The 19,276-nt window shown below is 35.9% G+C and overlaps 1 protein-coding gene across 11 annotated transcripts in view; it reads right to left on the bottom strand.

The window, feature by feature from the left end:
- Positions 1-225: 225 nt before the first annotated feature.
- Positions 226-19,276, bottom strand: part of LOC113110915 (inositol 1,4,5-trisphosphate receptor type 1-like) — a 125,660-nt gene continuing 106,609 nt past the window's right edge. For all 11 annotated transcript variants that reach the window (XM_026275198.1, XM_026275202.1, XM_026275203.1 and 8 more), the window contains 6 exons: positions 18,258-18,344; positions 17,264-17,409; positions 16,109-16,274; positions 14,740-14,900; positions 5,547-5,708; positions 226-1,474 (listed from right to left, as the gene is read on the bottom strand). In XM_026275198.1, the coding sequence (XP_026130983.1) occupies positions 1,388-1,474; positions 5,547-5,708; positions 14,740-14,900; positions 16,109-16,274; positions 17,264-17,409; positions 18,258-18,344 (809 nt within the window). In that variant the 3' untranslated portion in view covers positions 226-1,387. The remainder of the gene's footprint in view (positions 1,475-5,546; positions 5,709-14,739; positions 14,901-16,108; positions 16,275-17,263; positions 17,410-18,257; positions 18,345-19,276) is intronic.

Here is a 19,276-nt window from a genome sequence, read left to right as displayed (position 1 = left end):
TGAACAAGAAGTAAATATTTTATTAAATATCACTAAAGTAATTTACAGTCTCATAGAATTTTATATATATATATATATATATATATATATATATATATATGTGTGTGTGTGTGTGTGTGTGTGTGTGTGTGTGTGTGTGTGTGTATGTATGTATGTATGTATGTATATATATATATATATATATATATATATATATATATATATATATATATATATATATATATTTACCTATTAAATTATTAGTAGGCTTATTTCTCATTATACAGTACTGTTAATTATTAGGATGCTCTGAAACCATCTCTCTCTATATAAAAGCAAAGACCTGCAGACATATAAACATGTATTACAAGAAAAATGAAAGGAAGAAAAAAATGGTAGTTTTAAGAAACTGACTTGTTTTGCTCAGCTAAAAGATGAAACTATAGAAAATGCGACTGACTACAGATGAAAACTTGACAAAGACGGTTTTGTCAGCAAATATTCATCCCACACTTCACCTTCTTAGCTGTAGCACAGTAAACATGGCTCTATAATAACAAGAAAGATATGAGTTCAATTATTTTAGTGCATTAATTTTAAGACCAAAAAAAAAATATCTTAACTGCTTAAACAGTTCATCTATTATTACACTGTATATGACTTCTAAGGTCATAAATCTGACAGCACAAACAAAAACCATAAACCATAATAAGGAGCTCCTAAATACCAAACAACCTGATACTATTCATGAGAATTAAAGAACTCTAAATTGGCAGCACGAGCATAATCTCCTTATGTTGACATAAATAAATTAACTTAAATACGGAAAATGCGTTTTTTTTCCCCATGTCTACATATCATATCTGATGTCAAACATCACTTTGCAAACAGTATTCCTACAACACTTGGTCTCTAAAGTATTTCATTATAATCAAAGCAAAAGAACAAAAGAAAAAAAATACTGCACCGTCCCTTTAAGACATTATATACAGATGTTGCATATTAAAGTATTAATATTGCACAAAATACAAAAATAAGACATCAAACACTGACAAAAGGATGTGTGTCCAAGCAGCATCTACAGGCTGCAGCACATGTTTGTAAGTGGTGCAGTATCTAGTGTAGCTCATTGTCACTCTGTGGAAGGCAAGTGATGCAAATTCACTTCCTCTTTAACACAAAGAAACATTTGGCACTCAGATGGATGTGAGGAATGGGGCGAAAGTCTTCTATACTTTCCTGGTGGCCTACAGCCATTTATTTTGGGTGTACACAGCAGGCTGTGGTGATGATGTGTCTGTGATATCTTGACACGCACACGCTCATACACACGCACACGAAAAGGCTGATGCAATCGATGGCTGCAGGAGACAGCTGTTAGAGGACACTTGGCCGGGGTACCGGGGGTTCAGGCGGGCTGCTGTGGGTTCACGTTCATGTGTTGGGGGTGTCCCAAAAGCCCAATCCTCTGTTTCTGTTTCCTCTGCTCTGTCATCTGTCAAAACAAACACAAGAAGAAGTTAATATTATTATTTATCATCTCCTATTTGCCTCTCTCACACACCATGCATGCATATCGTATATCCGTTTTGTGATTAAAAAAAAATTAAATTATGTGTGATATTTACAATTATATATTCTTATATAATTATACTAGGTAGAGGAGGCAGTGTCTCCTCAAAATATTGAATGAAGGGATTTTTTTTTTTTACAAAAATAAAACAACACCATTATTACAAAAAAAACATTAAAGGGGGGGGGGGGGGGGTGAAATGATCGTTTTAACTCAATATCCAGTTAATCTTGAGTACATATAGAGTAGTACTGCATCCTTCATAACTCCAAAAAGTCTTTAGTTTTATTATATTCATAAGAGAAAGATAGTCTAAACCGATTTTTCCCGGAAAAACACGACCGGCTGGAGGCGTGACGTGTGGGCGGAGCTAAAGAATCACGAGCGCGAATAGGCTTTTGCGTTGAGAGGATGTGGAATCTGTGACATTACCGTGAGGGAAAAACCATCATCCAAAACAAACCATGGCTTTTAGTCAGATTCAGCCGTTTATTTATGATCCAGAATCAGATCCCGAGGCTGAAACTGAACGAGAGCAGCAGCAACGACTCGCTCCGAGTGGGGCTCGAACCCAGGTCTCTGGCATGGGAGGGGACGCACTAACAAGGAGGCAGAGATATTTGAAGCAGTTTTACTCCCCGCCTGCGGTTCCAACACACGATCGTGACCCTTTTTCCTTGGGATTGCATCATCCTTAAGAAATAAACGATGTGCAAATCCGGCGTCAAACTGGGCCTTGTTTGTAAAACAAGCATCTTCGAAATGCAGGGAACAAACAAAAACACTTGCACAACTGCTCTGTAAAAATGAACTCCATCCACTGGTCCCTTAATGCTGTTTTTTTTTTTTTGGTAATCTGTGCAGGGTTGTCTTGCCCTGGCAACCAAAAACACACTTCTTTTGTGACTTTTCGTGACGCTCTCGCTCTGATCAATGAAGTCTGTTGTGCTCTCAGTGCTCTGCTATACAGGAGCGCGCGCTCTTCCGGCAGACGTGCCCTAGGACCCATATAAGGAAATTCCGCTCCATCTAACGTCACACAGAGCCATACTCGAAAAAAACTTTCCAAAACTTGTGACAAACCGGAAGGAGTATTTTGGGAACAAAAATACTTCTTCAAACATACAACTTAGTTTTTGAAACTTTGTCCATGTTTAGCATGGGAATCCAACTCTTTAACAGTGTAAAAAACTCAGTATGCATGAAATAGCATTTCACCCCCCCTTTAAAAAGTGTGTAAATCACTTGTTTTTCTAAAACAACTTTGTTCAACAGCGACACCAGCAGGTAAAGTTACCATGCGAGTCTGCATCTCTCTCGCCTCCCCTGAGCCCATTGAGTTTTAACAGACCCCCTAAAGCATGGTGGTAATTAAGAATGAATGGGGGAAAGTCACCTGAGAGGAGGCAATAGCTGCAACGCAATATGATTGGATATGACTGGTTATGATCAGCTGTGATTGGTTGACTTGTGGTCTCGCGCATTCTGTGTGCACGAATCAGTCCGAATTAACAAAATAATGGCGTTAATAGGCAGACTTATTAAAATAAATTATGTAAACATCTCACAAACTTAGATAGAAACACTCTGTTACTTTAAAATAAGAGTTAAAATGGTATGTAAGCATGATCTGTGGGAGTTTTTAGTGAGTAATCATCTTGGCAAATCTCCGCATCTATGACCAATATTTACCGAGCTTTGATGACTTATGATCTGAGAAATGTAACAGTTAACTATTAAAAAGAATTGATGAAAATAAGTTAAATAATATATATTGTTTAAATTGCTATTGCCTTGAGTTATTATTTTGGAAAGAATATAAAATGCTTAAAAACACTAACTTGATGAGATTCATACTTGGATTTAATAAACAGAATATTTATTATTTTTTGTATTTTTTTCTGATAGTGTAAGTAATGTTTATTTAACAAAGACAACGTGACTGGGGAATGAAATTACATTGGATTGCCAAAAAAAGGTTTGCAGTATAACACTGAGCTCACGATTACTTTCACATGTACATATTTTATAACAGTTTTTTTTTTTCAGAGTGAGTGTATGTGTATATATACACATACAAAAAACACACATATATCTGAAGTTTTGTTCATTTTAAATCTTGCTCATCTCCTGTTTGTCTCTCCCACAGATCATGCAGTGATGCATTGTGTGTGTCCATTCATGTTGCCTTGGTTATGACCTCATAACATGTTATTGTAGATGTGTGTGTGTGTGTGTGTGTGCTGCCTTATAAAAAGCTTCGGGGGAAATAAAATGGAGCAATTGGAGCAATGTCATGCAGTGTTGTGTAATTGAGCTACAACATAAACTAACACACACTCATTCTCACGTACACAGTTCCACAGAAATACAGACCGTCTGTACCGAAATCCCCTACTCTGACTCAACAGCTGCAGAAGCGAGCCAAAAAAAAGCTCACACATGTGTATATTAAAGCTGATGTCCACAGGAAGTACCTCATACTACTAAACAACCACACAGCCATTTAAAAGTAAGTGGCACTGCTCGCTCCTTCATATAAGGATCCGTCAACTGCAGTTTTTCACGTAATCTGTAATCCAAGTGAAATAATAATAAACATCTGAGACAAAATGCTTTAGAGCTAAAATACAGTGCCAGATCCTGCCTAGATTTAAGCTTACCCCAAAACACCCATTCGTTAAAGAAATCTGAAATGATTCGATGAAAATGGAATGATGATCTGAAATGGAAGAAAGTGTTTACACTAGTGCTTTAAGTAAAATAGATCATGGGATGAATAATCTTGAAAATTGACCATTAAAACTAAGTTTGTATTGATAGATAGATTTAAGTATATGTGAGTAGATTCAAAGGTTTTGGAATGCATACATTTATTCATTTTTTTTAAACACGTGTATATACATTTTCAAAGACTATTATAGTGGAGATTTGCTTTGGATTTGATGTATTTGGGTCTTAATCATTTTTAAACAATTCTCATATAAATGGTGCTTCTGGTGCTTCTTTTTGTAATCTTTTCATTTTGTTTATTGCAGTTACTTGATTTCTAATTTTGTCTTATTTGCACTTTTCCCGTGTGAAATCTTGGACAGAGTGCATGAAAGCAGAAAAAGACAAACAAACCTATAATAATATTTTAACAAGATCACAGACTGAAAACACAGCCTAAGATTAGCATCAAATATTAACCAGTCGGAAAACAAAAATAATTCATTTTCAAATATTTGTGTAAAGAATTCTTATCAGTCTCTCTTCCAAGTTTAAAGTAAGAAAGGGAAAAGCAAATCTGGTACTGACACGTGTAACCACCACACTGACGCAGGATAATAGTGAAAGTTTGTTGGTTTTAACTTGCTTTGTCTTCTTTCTTTTAGCCAAACAGTGACCCTTTCCCCCATGTCTGGATTACAAAAATCAACTTCCCTGTAGACACTTCCCATTTTATGTGGCTGCACACCTCAAGTTGGTGTTTATTCGACACTATTTACAAGAAATCAACAACATGACAGCAAACCCCATTACGCATATTTCCACCAAATCAAAATATGAGCGTCTAAGTCAATGACCCAGTTTATCATATTCATCTGCGTGTGCTACATTGTTTATCTGTGGAAACAAACAAGCTTGAGTTCGCAGAACTTCATCTGGACGACAATGCGGCTGAATAAAAGTGAAACAACACTTGGCCTCATGACGCAGGTGAAAGATAGTTTTAAATACCACGAGCCGAAGGCAGAAAGAGAAAGAGACAGAAATGACTCATTGACCTTTGGTCTAATTGAACCTTGTAGAGGTTGTGGACTCGTACTGACTGACCTTGAAGGCCTAGTTTCAATCACACCCAACTCCAATTCTAGTCTGTGCAGTCTGTTTAAACAGCTTAATGGGTCAAGACTACGACTCATCCTCATTGGGGCGTGAAAAACTGGCCTAACATGTCAGCATTACAGACATAATGTTCTGACACCAGGCCAAAAGCATCAGCACTCACTTGCTCTTTCAGTTCAGTCAGTTGGCCTGACAGATTCGAGACAAGCTTCATGGTGGATTCAAGTTTCTCCTGAAGATTCCTGATCTCGTTCTGTTCGCCCTCGGCATCGCTACTAACCAGCGACATGGCCCGCATGCGTGGAAACCAATCCAAGTTGTGTTCCTGTTGGAATAGTACACATTAGTGTTCTTGGTAACACATTCCTATTAGCATATAAATAGTATACACGTGCTGGTCATATAATTAGAATATCATCAAAAAGTTGATTTATTTCACTAATTTCATTCAAAAAGAGAAACGTGTATATTATATTCATTCATTACACACTGACTGATATATTTCAAATGTTTATTTCTTTTAATTTTGATGACTTTAACTGACAACTAAGGAAAATCCCAAATTCAGTATCTCAGAAAATTAGAATATTACTTATGACCCATACAAAGAAAGGATTTTTAGAAATCTTGGCCAACTGAAAAAAAAAGTATGAGCATGTACAGCACTCAATACTTAGTTGGGGCTCCTTTTGGCTGAATTACTGCAGCAATGCGGCGTGGTATGGAGTTGATCAGTCTGTGGCACTGCTCAGGTGTTATGAGAGCCAAGGTTGCTCTGATAGTGGCCTTCAGCTCTTCCTCATTCTTGGGTCTGGCATATCGCATCTTCCTCTCACAATACCCCATAGATTTTCTCTGGGATTAAGGTCAGGCGAGTTTGCTTGCCAATTAAGAACAGGGATACCATGGTCCTTAAACCAGGTACTGGTAGCTTTGGCACAGTGTGCAGGTGCCAAGTCCTGTTGGAAAATGAAATCTGCATCTCCATAAAGTTGGTCAGCAGCAGGAAGCATGAAGTGCTCTAAAAGTTCTTGGTAGATGGCTGTGTTGACCTTGGACCTCAGAAAACACAGTGGATCAACACCAGGAGATGACATGGCACCCGAAACCATCACTGACTGTGGAAACTTTACACTGGACCTCAAGAAACGTGGATTGTGTGCCTCTCCTCTGTTCCTCCAGACTCTGGGACCCTGATTTCCAAAGGAAATGCAAAATGTACCTTCATCAGAGAACATAACTTTGGACCACTTAGCAGAAGTCCAGTCCTATTTGCCTTTAGCTCAGGAGGTGCATCTGACGCTGTCTGTTCTTCAAGAGTGGCTTGACACAAGGAATGCGACAGCTGAAACCCATGTCTTGCACACATCTGTGTGTAGTGGTTCTTGAAGCACTGACTCCAGCTGCAGTCCACTCTTTGTGAATCTCCCACACATTTTTGAATGGGTTTTGTTTCACAATCCTCTCCAGGGTGTGATTATCCCGATTGCTTGTACAGTTTTTTTCTACCACATCTTTCCTTCCCTTTGCCTCTCTATTAATGTGCTCTGTGAACAGCCAGCCTCTTTTGCAATGACCTTTTGTGTCTTGCCCTCCTTGTGCAAGGTGTCAATGGTCGTCTTTTGGACAACTGTCAAGTCTTTTGGACAACTGTCAAGTCAGCAGTCTTCCCCATGATTGTGTAGCCTACATGACTAGACTGAGAGACCATTTAAAGGCCTTTGCAGGTGTTTTGAGTTAATTAGCTGATTAGAGTGTGGCACCAGGAGTCTTCAATATTGAACCTTTTCATAATATTCAAATTTTCTGAGATACTGAATTTAGGATTAGTTATAATCATCAAAATTAAAATAAACAAACATTTGAAATATATCAGTCTGTGTTGTAATGAATGAATATACAAGTTTACTTTTTGAATGGAATTCAAAAAGCATCAAATCAGCATATACGAATAATTTCTGAAGCATCATTTGACAATGAAGACTGGAGTAATGTTTTGCATAACATAAATACATATAGAAAACAGTTACTTTAAGCCACAATAATATTTCACAGTATTAAAGTTTTTATTCTTTATTTATAATGCTAAGACACTTGTGTGAATTTGACACATCGTAAATATATCAACTATATTAGGTTTTCCCACCATAAATATATCAAAATGTAATTTCTGATAAATGCATGGCTAAGAACTTCATTTGGACAACTTTAAATACTTTTTTGCCACCACAAATTCCAGATTTTCAAATAGTTGCATCTCAGCCAAATATTGTCCTATCATAACAAGCTTATTTAAGCTTATTTATTCGGCTTTCAGATAATGTACACATCCCTTTGATATTTTGTCAAATCTGACTAATTTGGGTCAATTCACATGAATTGCTGACCTGTCAAACGGTGCATTTTTCAGTGTCTGCTGTATGATTTATTCATTAATTACTCACAGTTTCTTATTTTTTCCCTTCCAAAACAATTTCTAAACTTCCTCCACTAGATTTCCCACCATGCACATTGCACAAACCATTTTAGAAATCAGACATTAACTAATGGTGTGCTTGAAGTAATGTCCTCCTCCACCTCCCATTCCCTCATTGTCTCTCTGTTCATAAGAATATCTTTCGTTACGTCAGCCAAAATTCCATATGTGTAATATAATTACAGCAATGGAAATGGAGTCGCATGTCACAAAGTCACATGAGCATGTGGACATCCTCACCCTCAGATCGGCGCTACCAAACATTGAGCACTATGTTTCTCCCTAACTAGCATACAATTATTTAACAAGGGGGAATTTACCATCGTTCCTCAATGAGATATTTGACATTATACACACTAATTCAATCAAGCAGAACACTAAAAACTGTATCTGGCCGCAAGATGAAACCAAGTTTGGATCTATTTTGGACTTTTCAGGAAATTTTGATTTACTTTTGAGCATCATAATCCTCTCAGATGGAGGATTATGAAAAGAAACCGGCAGATTTGGCAACACTTTGCAGTATTTTACACAGTCAAAAAAAGTATAATTTACATTTTACTTTTCAGTGATTTTCTGGTCTAGTACAAAAAGTTGTTAATGAAACAGCCATGCTCTTTTGTTGCAATATCTCTGAATAGTTTATAGTGCAACAAGCGATCAGAGACAGCAGTGGGAGTCTTCGAGATCCAGCCTGAGCCAAACACGATTGCAGAATGTCTGACTTTTGTCTGACTGGTGAGAGAAGGTCAGACGCAGATCCTAATAAGGACGAGAGGGAATCTAACAGAAGCAGGGAAAAAGTGATAGCCACGTCAAAGAATACACACACACACACATACACAAACTTGGCTTGCAGACAGACACGTCCTGACTACAGAGCTTTGTGAATGCTGTGAAAATATTTGCATATTTTCATCATATCCTATAAGGAAGTCAGTGAGTCTCTCTGAAAGTTATCATGACAGCTGTGCTGTAACATGCTACATAACATATATAGCTATTTTAAACAGAATTCTTTCTATTTATAACTACTATGCATGAAGGTTTTGTGTTCTGATATTCCTGAAAAGACTTGATGGGATACTTAAGATATTTTAACAAACTGCAGGACTTTTTTAAAAAAGGAAAACGCCAAACAATGTAATGCAAAACAAAACATGGATATTAAAATATATATACATCAGTTGTTTATTGTTCTGATTATAAAGACATAGCAAAGTTAAAGCAAACTTTTTGGCTATATATAAGCTTTTTTTATGAAAATGTGTAAATAATTGTGTTGTCAAAATAGAATAAAAGAAAATAACTTTAACTAAAAAACAAAAATGAGGCAGTTTTGTTGTTGAAAGAAAACACTATTTTCTGACATGAAAACGTAATTTCTGCATTCATGCAAAATAATGACTGTTTTCAAACAGGTGTCCTGACCACTCCCCTTCTCTGCTACTGGTCAATGAAACAGATAGTCCCACCTTAAAAAATAACATTGTTGGCTTAGCTATAAAATGACCACAATGCAATGCAAATGCATTTTATTTTTAAGAAGCGGAGCCACTAGAAGAAATCGGGACACATTTTAAAATAAAAATTAAATTACACTAAGATATAAAATTACAACTTTAAAGAAATAGCCACAGAGGCAGAACACAGCTTCCATAGGAAATGTTGAAAAGTCATAGCATCTAAAAATAAACTTTCCCTTATACATTTATATGCACATTATCTTTAAATGATGGGGAAGAACGGTTCATGCATATGTAATTATGTCAGTTACTCGCTTATAGGCATGTGTGTGTGACAGAAAGAGAGAGAGACAGAGGTCTTCAGGCTGCAGGTGCAGAGAAGTCCCCTTGTCTCTGAAATCTCAGATGGGCCGCGCGCACACACTTCAGACAGACGCAGGGGAAAATCACAGGTAATGCTCTCACTCATTCTGAGAACAAGAGAGGAGTGCGTGCGCACTCACTTCCTGCTGCCACAGATGTTGAGGTTTGTGTTTACCTCCCGCCCACAAACAATGTCGTCTGTGCATGGAGCCCAGCTGTCAGCCGGTTTCGTCATCGTCATCACACAGGCACAAACCATTAACTCTAATCAGACCTGTTTCATCCTGACTGAGTCTGCTTTTGAAATCTGTCAAATGGTATAGCCAACGTCACCAACCCTGTTCAGAATACCACACAGCGGGTAAATTACATAGACCGATGCCTAACAAACTCAGATTTTAACCAAAGAAGCCTAGAGCTCCTAGAGAAAACACAAAAAATAAATAACAGTATGAATAATGCATTTATAAAATATTCTTATAATTTTGCTATGAGTTCTAAATAGACAAATACCCAATAAAATTATTACACATATGTATTAAAATTTAGGAAACACTTCTAGTTCTCTAAATAACTAACAAATCCAGAATACTGTGTTTTTATTTTATTATAAATTATATATTAGACTCAAAATGTTTCATGAAGTCTGAACTTTAAATGGAAAATCACTGCTTCTAATAATCATATGAATTAAGAACAAACAAAAAAGGGAAATTTTCATAGCTATTTTTGTAAAACCATAGTTTATAGTACCAGACAAACCGGACATTTAGCAAATCCTAAAACTATTTTTAATTATCCCATTTCTCCAAATAACCAACACATGTAAAAATCAAGAGGATAAAGTGACATGTCTGCTTTACAACCTACACTAAATACCTACTTCCTCTGGTTTTACTTCAACAGAAAAGAGAACTACTACTATTTCTACGTAAAAAGAAAAAAGCTGAAAACAAAGGGTTAGTTCATATAAGATGAACATATTGTCATCATATATAATCACAGAGATATTATGAAGAGTGTTAAAAACGAAAAAATGTTGTTACTATTGACGTAACTGAATCTTGATGTTTCCTCTTTTATGTTCCAAAGAAGAAAGGAATGATACAGGTTTGAATTGACATGAGAGTGAGTAGAGCAAATGATCATAGAATTTTATTTTTTTCAAAGAATTGTCTCTCTAATAAAAAGAAACTATAACAGCGCTCATTCGCTTATGACGGGAAAAGGAAAAAATGTAATGCAAGCATCTTTTCCTTTTTTTAATTTTATTTTTGCAGTGCTGCTTTGGTTTGACGCTTATTTGGGTGTGTTTGTGCACGTTCGTGCGTCCGAACCAGCCCCCTCTCAAACCTCTATTTCCTAAGCTTTGTTTACACTTGACAGCATTGCCAGTAAATGTGTGAGCGCTCTAGCCACATCAATTTCAACTGTATCTGCTGCTTCAATGGAAATGAGGGAAGTGTGAATTTCATTACTAATACCGCAAGAGCCCACACACTTAGACAGGATGCTCTGTGGTCTGTGCAGAAACAACAGCATCGGTCCTAAACGGGACCCAAGCGTTCACGCACTGCTTCAAAGTGCGACAATTACAACAGACGTCATCACAAACGCTGTGAATAATATTCACGGGGGGGAAAAAGCTGCAAGGAAAAGGGCAGGTTCATGTAGGGGTTCTACCTACAGACACAGCGCTTGATCTAACCTCAATTACCTGAATGAAAGTAGACGATCAAACAGTAAAGTTCTTTCCTCTTTGGTCTTGATAGGTCTTGAAGCGATTAAGGTGAATATATTTGTTTTAAGAGCAGCAATTTAAGACAAAGTGTATTAGAACATTTTGTAGACCAAATCAACAATTAGAATCACTCTGGTTCCTCAACAATTAGGATTTTCCCATTTTCTGTTGGATTGCTGCAGAAAATAAGCTCTGCGGCCCTCAAATGTTTATGATTATCACATATCCTGTTGATCATGCTAAAGAATTTCAAGCTTAAATACAATCGGCAGAAGTAAAATGCTGACTACAAATGAACCATAGGCCTCATGACCTCAGTGTCACCACCACTAAGCTACTACTTTTAACCATTTTTAGTCCTGTTAAACGATTAATTGAGATTAATCGTATACAAAATAAAAGTTTTTATTTGCATAGTATATGTGTGTGTTCTGTGTTTTGTTTATTATGTATATATATATATTTAGAAAGTATTTACACATATTTATATCCATAATTTATTATATATATAACGTTTATTTTGGATACGATTAATCGCGATTAATCATTTGACACCATTACTATATATTTAATACTTCTTTAAAAATCTGCACTGTAGAAAGTTTAAGTTTGAAAAGTTTGCAAGAGCGCAAGCAAAAACACAATAAGATTGTATAAGGGACTGGTGGGTGGGTGGACGAATGTTTCTGTTCATTGTGATGACGTTTAATTACTATGACAATCTCTGTAAACCAATTATTTCCCAACATCTAAAAAGCTTTAAAAAAAAAAAAAGAAAGAATCACAAATAGGGTATTAATGATGTATTATATGTCATAGAATAAAATGTGCAAAATAATCTGATAGTTTTTTTTGTTCGTTTTTTTATCTCAGACCTTTTTTAAAACCCATTGAAAAAAAAAAAACACTGACTTTGGGATGGTAGAAACAGAAGTTCAAAAATGTTAACTTGTTTCCAGGTTGTTAGACTCATTCCACATTCTCCCTATAACTTCCTGACTTCTCTTTACTAAATAAAATGTTAAAAAGTGACTTCATGTGCAGTTTCTATAGTCAAATAATGACTTTAACAACCACAGCTTGATGCTCTTCTCAGAAACCATAGAGAGAGACCATGCATTAAATACTGATGCATCACAAATTGCTCTACCCTTTGTTGTCAAGTCAAAGCATTCTTATTTTTAGGAGACCTTTAAGAGCAACTAATCCCAAATCAGGTGATTCCTCCCAAGACCGCAAAGTGAACCCTCGAAATCCACCACAGAAGTTGGGAACTGGGCCAAAAGACACCACCCGGATCAGAAACTGTGTCAGAAACCCACCGCTGCACCATCTGCGTCAAGAGAACTACCACTTGTGCAGAAGGGGCTTTCCTGAGTACTTCTCTTTCCCTAAAATTACTCAAAAGTTACATAAAACGCTATTAAAGTTCCACGCCATTGCATTAAGCAAAGCATATGATGATAAAATGGCAATAGAGATAAAACAGGATGTTTAAATGAACAACATAAGTGCCCTCATTTTTCTTTTAATATCCTGTTTAGCAACAGACTTGCATTCACCCAGTGATTTGCTACAGTTGTTAAAAGAGTTTTTCTGATGAAAAAGCCCACAGTGTTTTAAGTAAGGGATAATTTTTCAAAGAAACACACAAATACAAAGGCATACACATATAGCAATCATGAGGGGAACTCCTGCTTCTCTGGTCAACCAACTGAAATGAGCCGTGTGCGCTGTCACAGCTTTTCTCAAGGATTAACACATTCCAAGACATTTTCAAGAGTTGTTAAGACTCCAGTCTGAAGGCAAACAGAAGCTCTGGTGTCCCTGAGAGACTGAAGGTCACAAAGTTATGATTGTATGAGTCAAAGTAGAAGGTTTGCGGTCATTTAAGGGGATTTACTGCGAGGAATCTGGTGGAAAATATCTTAAATACTTCACTTTCCCAGAGGTAAAGCTTAAAGTAGGCCACATTCCCCACAGCAAGCTACACTTCTAGGGTCAGGTCGGTTCAGTTCTGCCCCAGGGTTTGTGGGCTCAAATAAACATAAGATCTAAACATGTTTCTGAGGAGAAGTCACGCCCCATCATGGCATCATTTAGTCTTCATAAATACATCATTCATTGGAAATCTGATATCTAACAGCATCTCTGAAGCCATGCTTTGTAGAGGGGAAAGAAACCCACACACAAACACCTTATTGGTATGCTGTTTGAGCTGAACTCTTTGGTTCTCTCTCTGTGTGTATAAGTTGATACTCAGTGTCAAGCAATCACATCGTTTTCAACTGTGAGTTCACAAATAATCCTCAGCAGTAAATAAACACATCCACTGATCCAAAACTGCGCCATGCTATTGGCTGGTTCCCTCTCATCATGTGACCCTAAGGCTTAAATTACCTCAGCTTGACCTCGGCTTCTTGAAAGACGACAACCGTTTAGTTTTAATTTACAATGAGGCACTTACAATGGTAGTAAATGGAGTTCTTTTTCTAAGGATTTAAAACCAAAAATGTGAATTTTACAAAAGCACTTACTCTACTGTTCAAAAGTTTGGATTTTTTTTAAGTGTTTTTGTAAGAAGTTCCTTATGCTCACCCAAAGCATTTATGTGATCAAAATACAGTCAAATTTTCTAATTTTAATAGATTTTAAAGTGTAATTTATTCCTGTGATGCAAAGTAGGATTTTCAGCATTATTAGTATTATTTTTTATTTTGGAAACGACACTATTTTTTTAATTTTTATTATTATTGCTGAATACAAAGTTCAGTAAAATAAAGTATTTACTGTCAATTTAATGCTTCCTTGCTGAATACAAGTATTCATCTCTTTCAAAAAATTGTCATTTTGATATTTAGGTATTACATTGTCATGGCAACAAAATGGTCAAAAATGGTGAACATATCGTTCATGTTTTAAATTTTTATTTATTTTTATTATTATTATGGATTCACTTTAATTGTAACAGTAATCTTGTTGCCTTTTTTATCAACAAAAGGAAGAACAAGTCGTAATTAATTGCTGTAATCAGAACTATTCCACAAATGCTTTCAAATGAGTTTAACTAGTAATGAACCTAGACTATTTCTTTAAACTGAATGAAGGGTTAGCTATGGATGCTACACATTCCACTGTGTGATTTATGCCTAGTACTTTGTTGCGCGTCCCATTTCAACTTTTCTTAGAAATGGTACAAACAATTTTCAAATGAAATTCTTTTGAGATACCACATCCACCCAAGATAAAAACAAAAGTTGTGGCTGAAAATATGATCATTTTATCTTAGCAACCCTATCAAGTACATTACCCGGATCATTTCGGCCACATAGCTCTCTGGCCCTGTGAACTCTGTGGAGTCTTTCACTTTCACCAGCACGATGAAGAAGAGATAATGCCACATGTTGTGCTCCACCTTAATGTGCTCCTCAAATGTCACGGTTTTGTTGTCGAACTTGTCCCTCTCCAAACCTGTAGAGCAGAAACACAGTTACAACCAAATGAGTTTGAATCAGTTGTTGTAAATGGGCCTTGTTTTTATGGGTTAAGGCCAGTTAAGAAGATTGAGTGTAATCTTAAAGTGACAAAGCAGCCCAATGGTCAGTTGTCCAAAAAAAAGGATCAGGTCAGAAGCTTATTTAGATCTATGCAGTTTACTCAGTAAGAGGGAAAACAACCTTTTAAGACTTTGACATGATGCGTAACCAGACTTCTTTCTCATAAAAATGGTTATGTTTCAAAGAAAACTGTACTATCTCGAAAGAGGAAGTCTAACCACAGGGAAACTGTTTGTATACAACCATGAATGGTGCATGTTACGAGGAAATGGAGTTATGAATCTTGTGATAGTCACAAACAAATAGCCTAATTTTGATGCATAATTGGCAAGTGAACACATTGGGAAATTGTCACTTGACTACAACACGTCATCTACTCTCCAATTGCACGTTTGTACTGTTCATCTCAGATTACATTCTGTTTCGCACTGAGCTTTCAAAAGGATTGTGAAATCATCAACTGAATCCCAACAAACTTCAGTTTCAATATCAATGCATATGAAAAGACATGAGTCTAAAACAGTCTTTATATACAAGTAAGTGTGTGCACTGTGAGACTGATGATCATTTATAGCTGATCTCACACTAACATGGTCAACAGGAAGACACTCCACCACCTCCTCAGTGAGTTATGACTAAGACTTCTGGTGAAGAGGGGGCGTCCTAATGTTTATGCTGGAGCAAAACAGTTTTGTGGGCCTGTGAAATATATGGGACATAGGTACATGAAATGAATAAGCTTGTGACTCACTGAAGATAACTTGAAGACACTTGAAGGATATTTGATTTATGTGATGTATTGCTTAAAGTACATTTCAAAGCCAAAACTGAAATATAAACAATAGTGTCCAGAGACAAGAAACATCAACTGAGCTATTTTTTTGATCTGCAAATGAAGCATTAAGCTTGATTTGTTCTGTCTGATGCTAACGTTGTCAGTTTGAGTATGAGGTTGCAGATTCTAATTAGCCATAATAAAAGGTTTTATTTTAATAAACAAGAATTGCAGCTGTATGTCAGGAGATGTGGAGCAAGATCTCTTCGTTTGCATTGTCTTTTGTGTTTTGACTGGAATGGAAAGCCACTGGAATTCCGTTGAGGGCATGTACAGTAGACACTCACCACAAATGAAGCAAGTCGTTTTCAGAACCTCCTCTTTCTTCTGTTTTTCACTTCTGAGGTCAGCAAAGGTGTCAATGATGACTCCAAAAATGAGGTTGAGGACGATGATGATTACCATAAAGAAGAAGAGGAGGTCGTAGATCACACGGGCTGCAAAAAGAGGCTCCTATGGAGAAAAGAGATGCAGTAGATCATAATATCAGTGCTGTTTCAAATTCAATCTCACAATCAACATCCAATAACAGACCATAGGTCCTCAAGCTTTCTGAGTAAAGACTCAATAAACCCAGTTTTCTACCTAAATCTGCCCAGTCACACTTATCTCTGTGCAACCAAACCAACTGTTTGAGAACTACAATTTTAAAGTCCCAATTTACCCAACTATAAGTAAAAATAAAAGTGTTTGACTGATTATTCAAAATGCACCAATAAGTGATCATAAAAGCATTTGTGAGGACAATTATTGTAAGGACAAGTTGTAATTATTCAACAGTGTTATTTTAGTATCAGTGAGATACCAGTTTGAATTAGCATTTATTTTAATATTTTCCATTTTAATTTTGAAATTTTAGCAAATTTGCTGTTTTTGACATTAAACTTTAATGAAAATGAGAAATATTTATTTTTTATATTTTATTGTATTTTTTTAGAAATTAATTTATTTCAAGTAACATTTTTGTTTTTCAATTTCTTTTTGTGTGCTGTCAAACGATTAATCTAGATTAATCCCATCCCAAAAAAAAGTTTTTGTTTACATATTATATGTACGTGTACTGTCTTTATTTATTATACGCACACATACAGTATACATATATTTGGAAATATTTACATGTATATACATTTATATTCTTATATTTTATATTATATATAAATATATATTAATATAAAAACACCATTTTTCTTAAATATATACATGCATGTGTTTTTTTATATATATATACATAATAAATATACACAGCACAACACACACACATATATATTATGTGAACAAAAACATTTATTTTGGATGCGATTAATCACGATTAATCATTTGACAGTATTTTTTTCCAGTGGAATTGGAGAAATAGCAATTGTTTCCAAACAGGTTTTCTGAACACCCATCTTCCACAGGCCGAATAAAAGACTCAATTTCATATTGAGGCCCTTGTGTGGTACCTCTTTAGAAGGTTTCCGCAAAACATCTCCAACCCCGCCACCGCTTCTTAGACCGTGGCTCAAGACAGTGACGATACACATGAGCAGCGAGTCGCACGTCCTCTCCTTATCCTCAATCACAACAGCGGTTGACTGTACTCCTACAGCTGCAGGAAACAACACGTCAATACGCAAATCACAAATAATGGACTACTGCGGAATGTTCTATAGAAAGCGCTCAGACTAAAAGGTTGCATACATGCAAATCTCAAAGCAGAAATAGCATTTGAGGTGAAACGCTTTCCTAAAATAAGATCCAAAGTTATCAGACCATAACACAAAAAAAAAAAAAAAATCTCATTCACAAACGTCAAAGATAATTTGCAAACAAATACAAGACTATTTATACAACTAAATTTGTATATGTTCTAAAGAAAACGTCAGCAGTGCTAGCTACGATTGCGAAGGTGTTTCTAAAAATAAATATTAAAAAAAAAAAAAAAAATTCTTACATTCTGAAGAATCACAACAGACTCTTGAAATGTAAGCTTTGCCATAATCTTGTTCTTGTTAACCCTAAGTAACCCTGTTTTATGAGAAAGAACAATGCTAGTCTCAAACTGGCTTAAGCGAAGTCTTTCAATGTTAACTGGTGTGCTAAACAAGGTAAGACACATTCACAGGGGCAGACATGCCACGCGCCGCAGGTTCAGAGGGTTCAGACCGGCTGATCAGCTCCAGCGATCAAATTAGTCTGGCCTTACATCTTAAATATGCACATTCTCAAAGACCTGCCTGCAAATCCGAATTAGACTGGTCTGCACTTTAACCCCAAACCAGCGTGAACCCGCTGAACATTTAGTGCCTGACTGTCATTAACCTCCGACCCCAAACATCACCCACATAACCTACCAGGGATTCTCTCCTCTCCTCGTCTCATGACCAGGCCATACCACTCAGATTTAACTAGAAGTGTGTGTGTGAAGGAGAGAGTTGTGAGTGATGGGGTCCATACCATCTGTCATGGTCTCTGTGGAACAGTTCTCCTCTTTCCGACACACCGCGCCTGCCAGGAACTCTCCCATCTTACTGGCAGAGTGCTCTGAACACAGGGGAAAACTGCAGATTAGGAGCTATGAAGTGTTACTTTTAAATCAATATTTAATTTTTTTAAATATAGTTATTATATATTATAATATATGATTCAATATCATTTTAGGTTTGGGGTAAGTAGAATTTTGCTAATGTTCATGAAAGTATCTTATGCTCACCAAAGTTGCATTTATTTGATCAAAAATGAAGTAAAAGTGTTATATTATAACACTTTAAAATACATTTAAAATAATTATTTTAGAAATAAAACTTCTGAATATATGATTCAAAGCTGAATTTTCAGCATCATTTCTCCAGTCTATAATGTCACATGATCCTTCAGAAATCATTGCTGATTTGCTCAAGAAACAATTATTATTATTTTCAATGCTGAAAACAGTTGTGCTGCTTAATATTTTTTTTGGAAACTGCTATAGATTTTTTTTTTTCAGGATTCTTTGAATTTAATGATTCTTTGATTCTTTTTGAAACATTATCTCATTTACTGTCACTTTTGCTCTATTTTATGTATCCCCGCGGGCTAAAATAATTAATTTATTTAAAAAAGAAATACCCCAAACTCTATAAATGGTAGTATTCAAACATTTTTATCAAATTTAAATATGGAGAATTATATTTTTTTGGCATAACACTAATGGGATTCAAGAGTGAAATGACAACTGTCATAAAAAGTGTCAGAATGCAAAAAAAAAAAAAAAAAAAAAAATACTGGTTATAAAAATAAGATTAATTTTGTATGATCATAACATAATTTCTTATATCTTTCTTTCTTGCGAAACAGCCAGCTACTTGTTTGAAACCTGACCTGTTGCATGAAACAACAAGAGATTTCTTATGTACAATGTGGACTGCCACGTGTTTTCGAAGTGTAATTTTCAGACTTTGAGCAACATCGGATAGAAATCCATCTGCTTTTCTCAC

The sequence above is a fragment of the Carassius auratus genome, chromosome 11, assembly GCF_003368295.1.
Source record: "Carassius auratus strain Wakin chromosome 11, ASM336829v1, whole genome shotgun sequence".
Taxonomy (NCBI): domain Eukaryota; kingdom Metazoa; phylum Chordata; class Actinopteri; order Cypriniformes; family Cyprinidae; genus Carassius; species Carassius auratus.
This window is presented reverse-complemented; position numbering and strand designations above follow the sequence as displayed.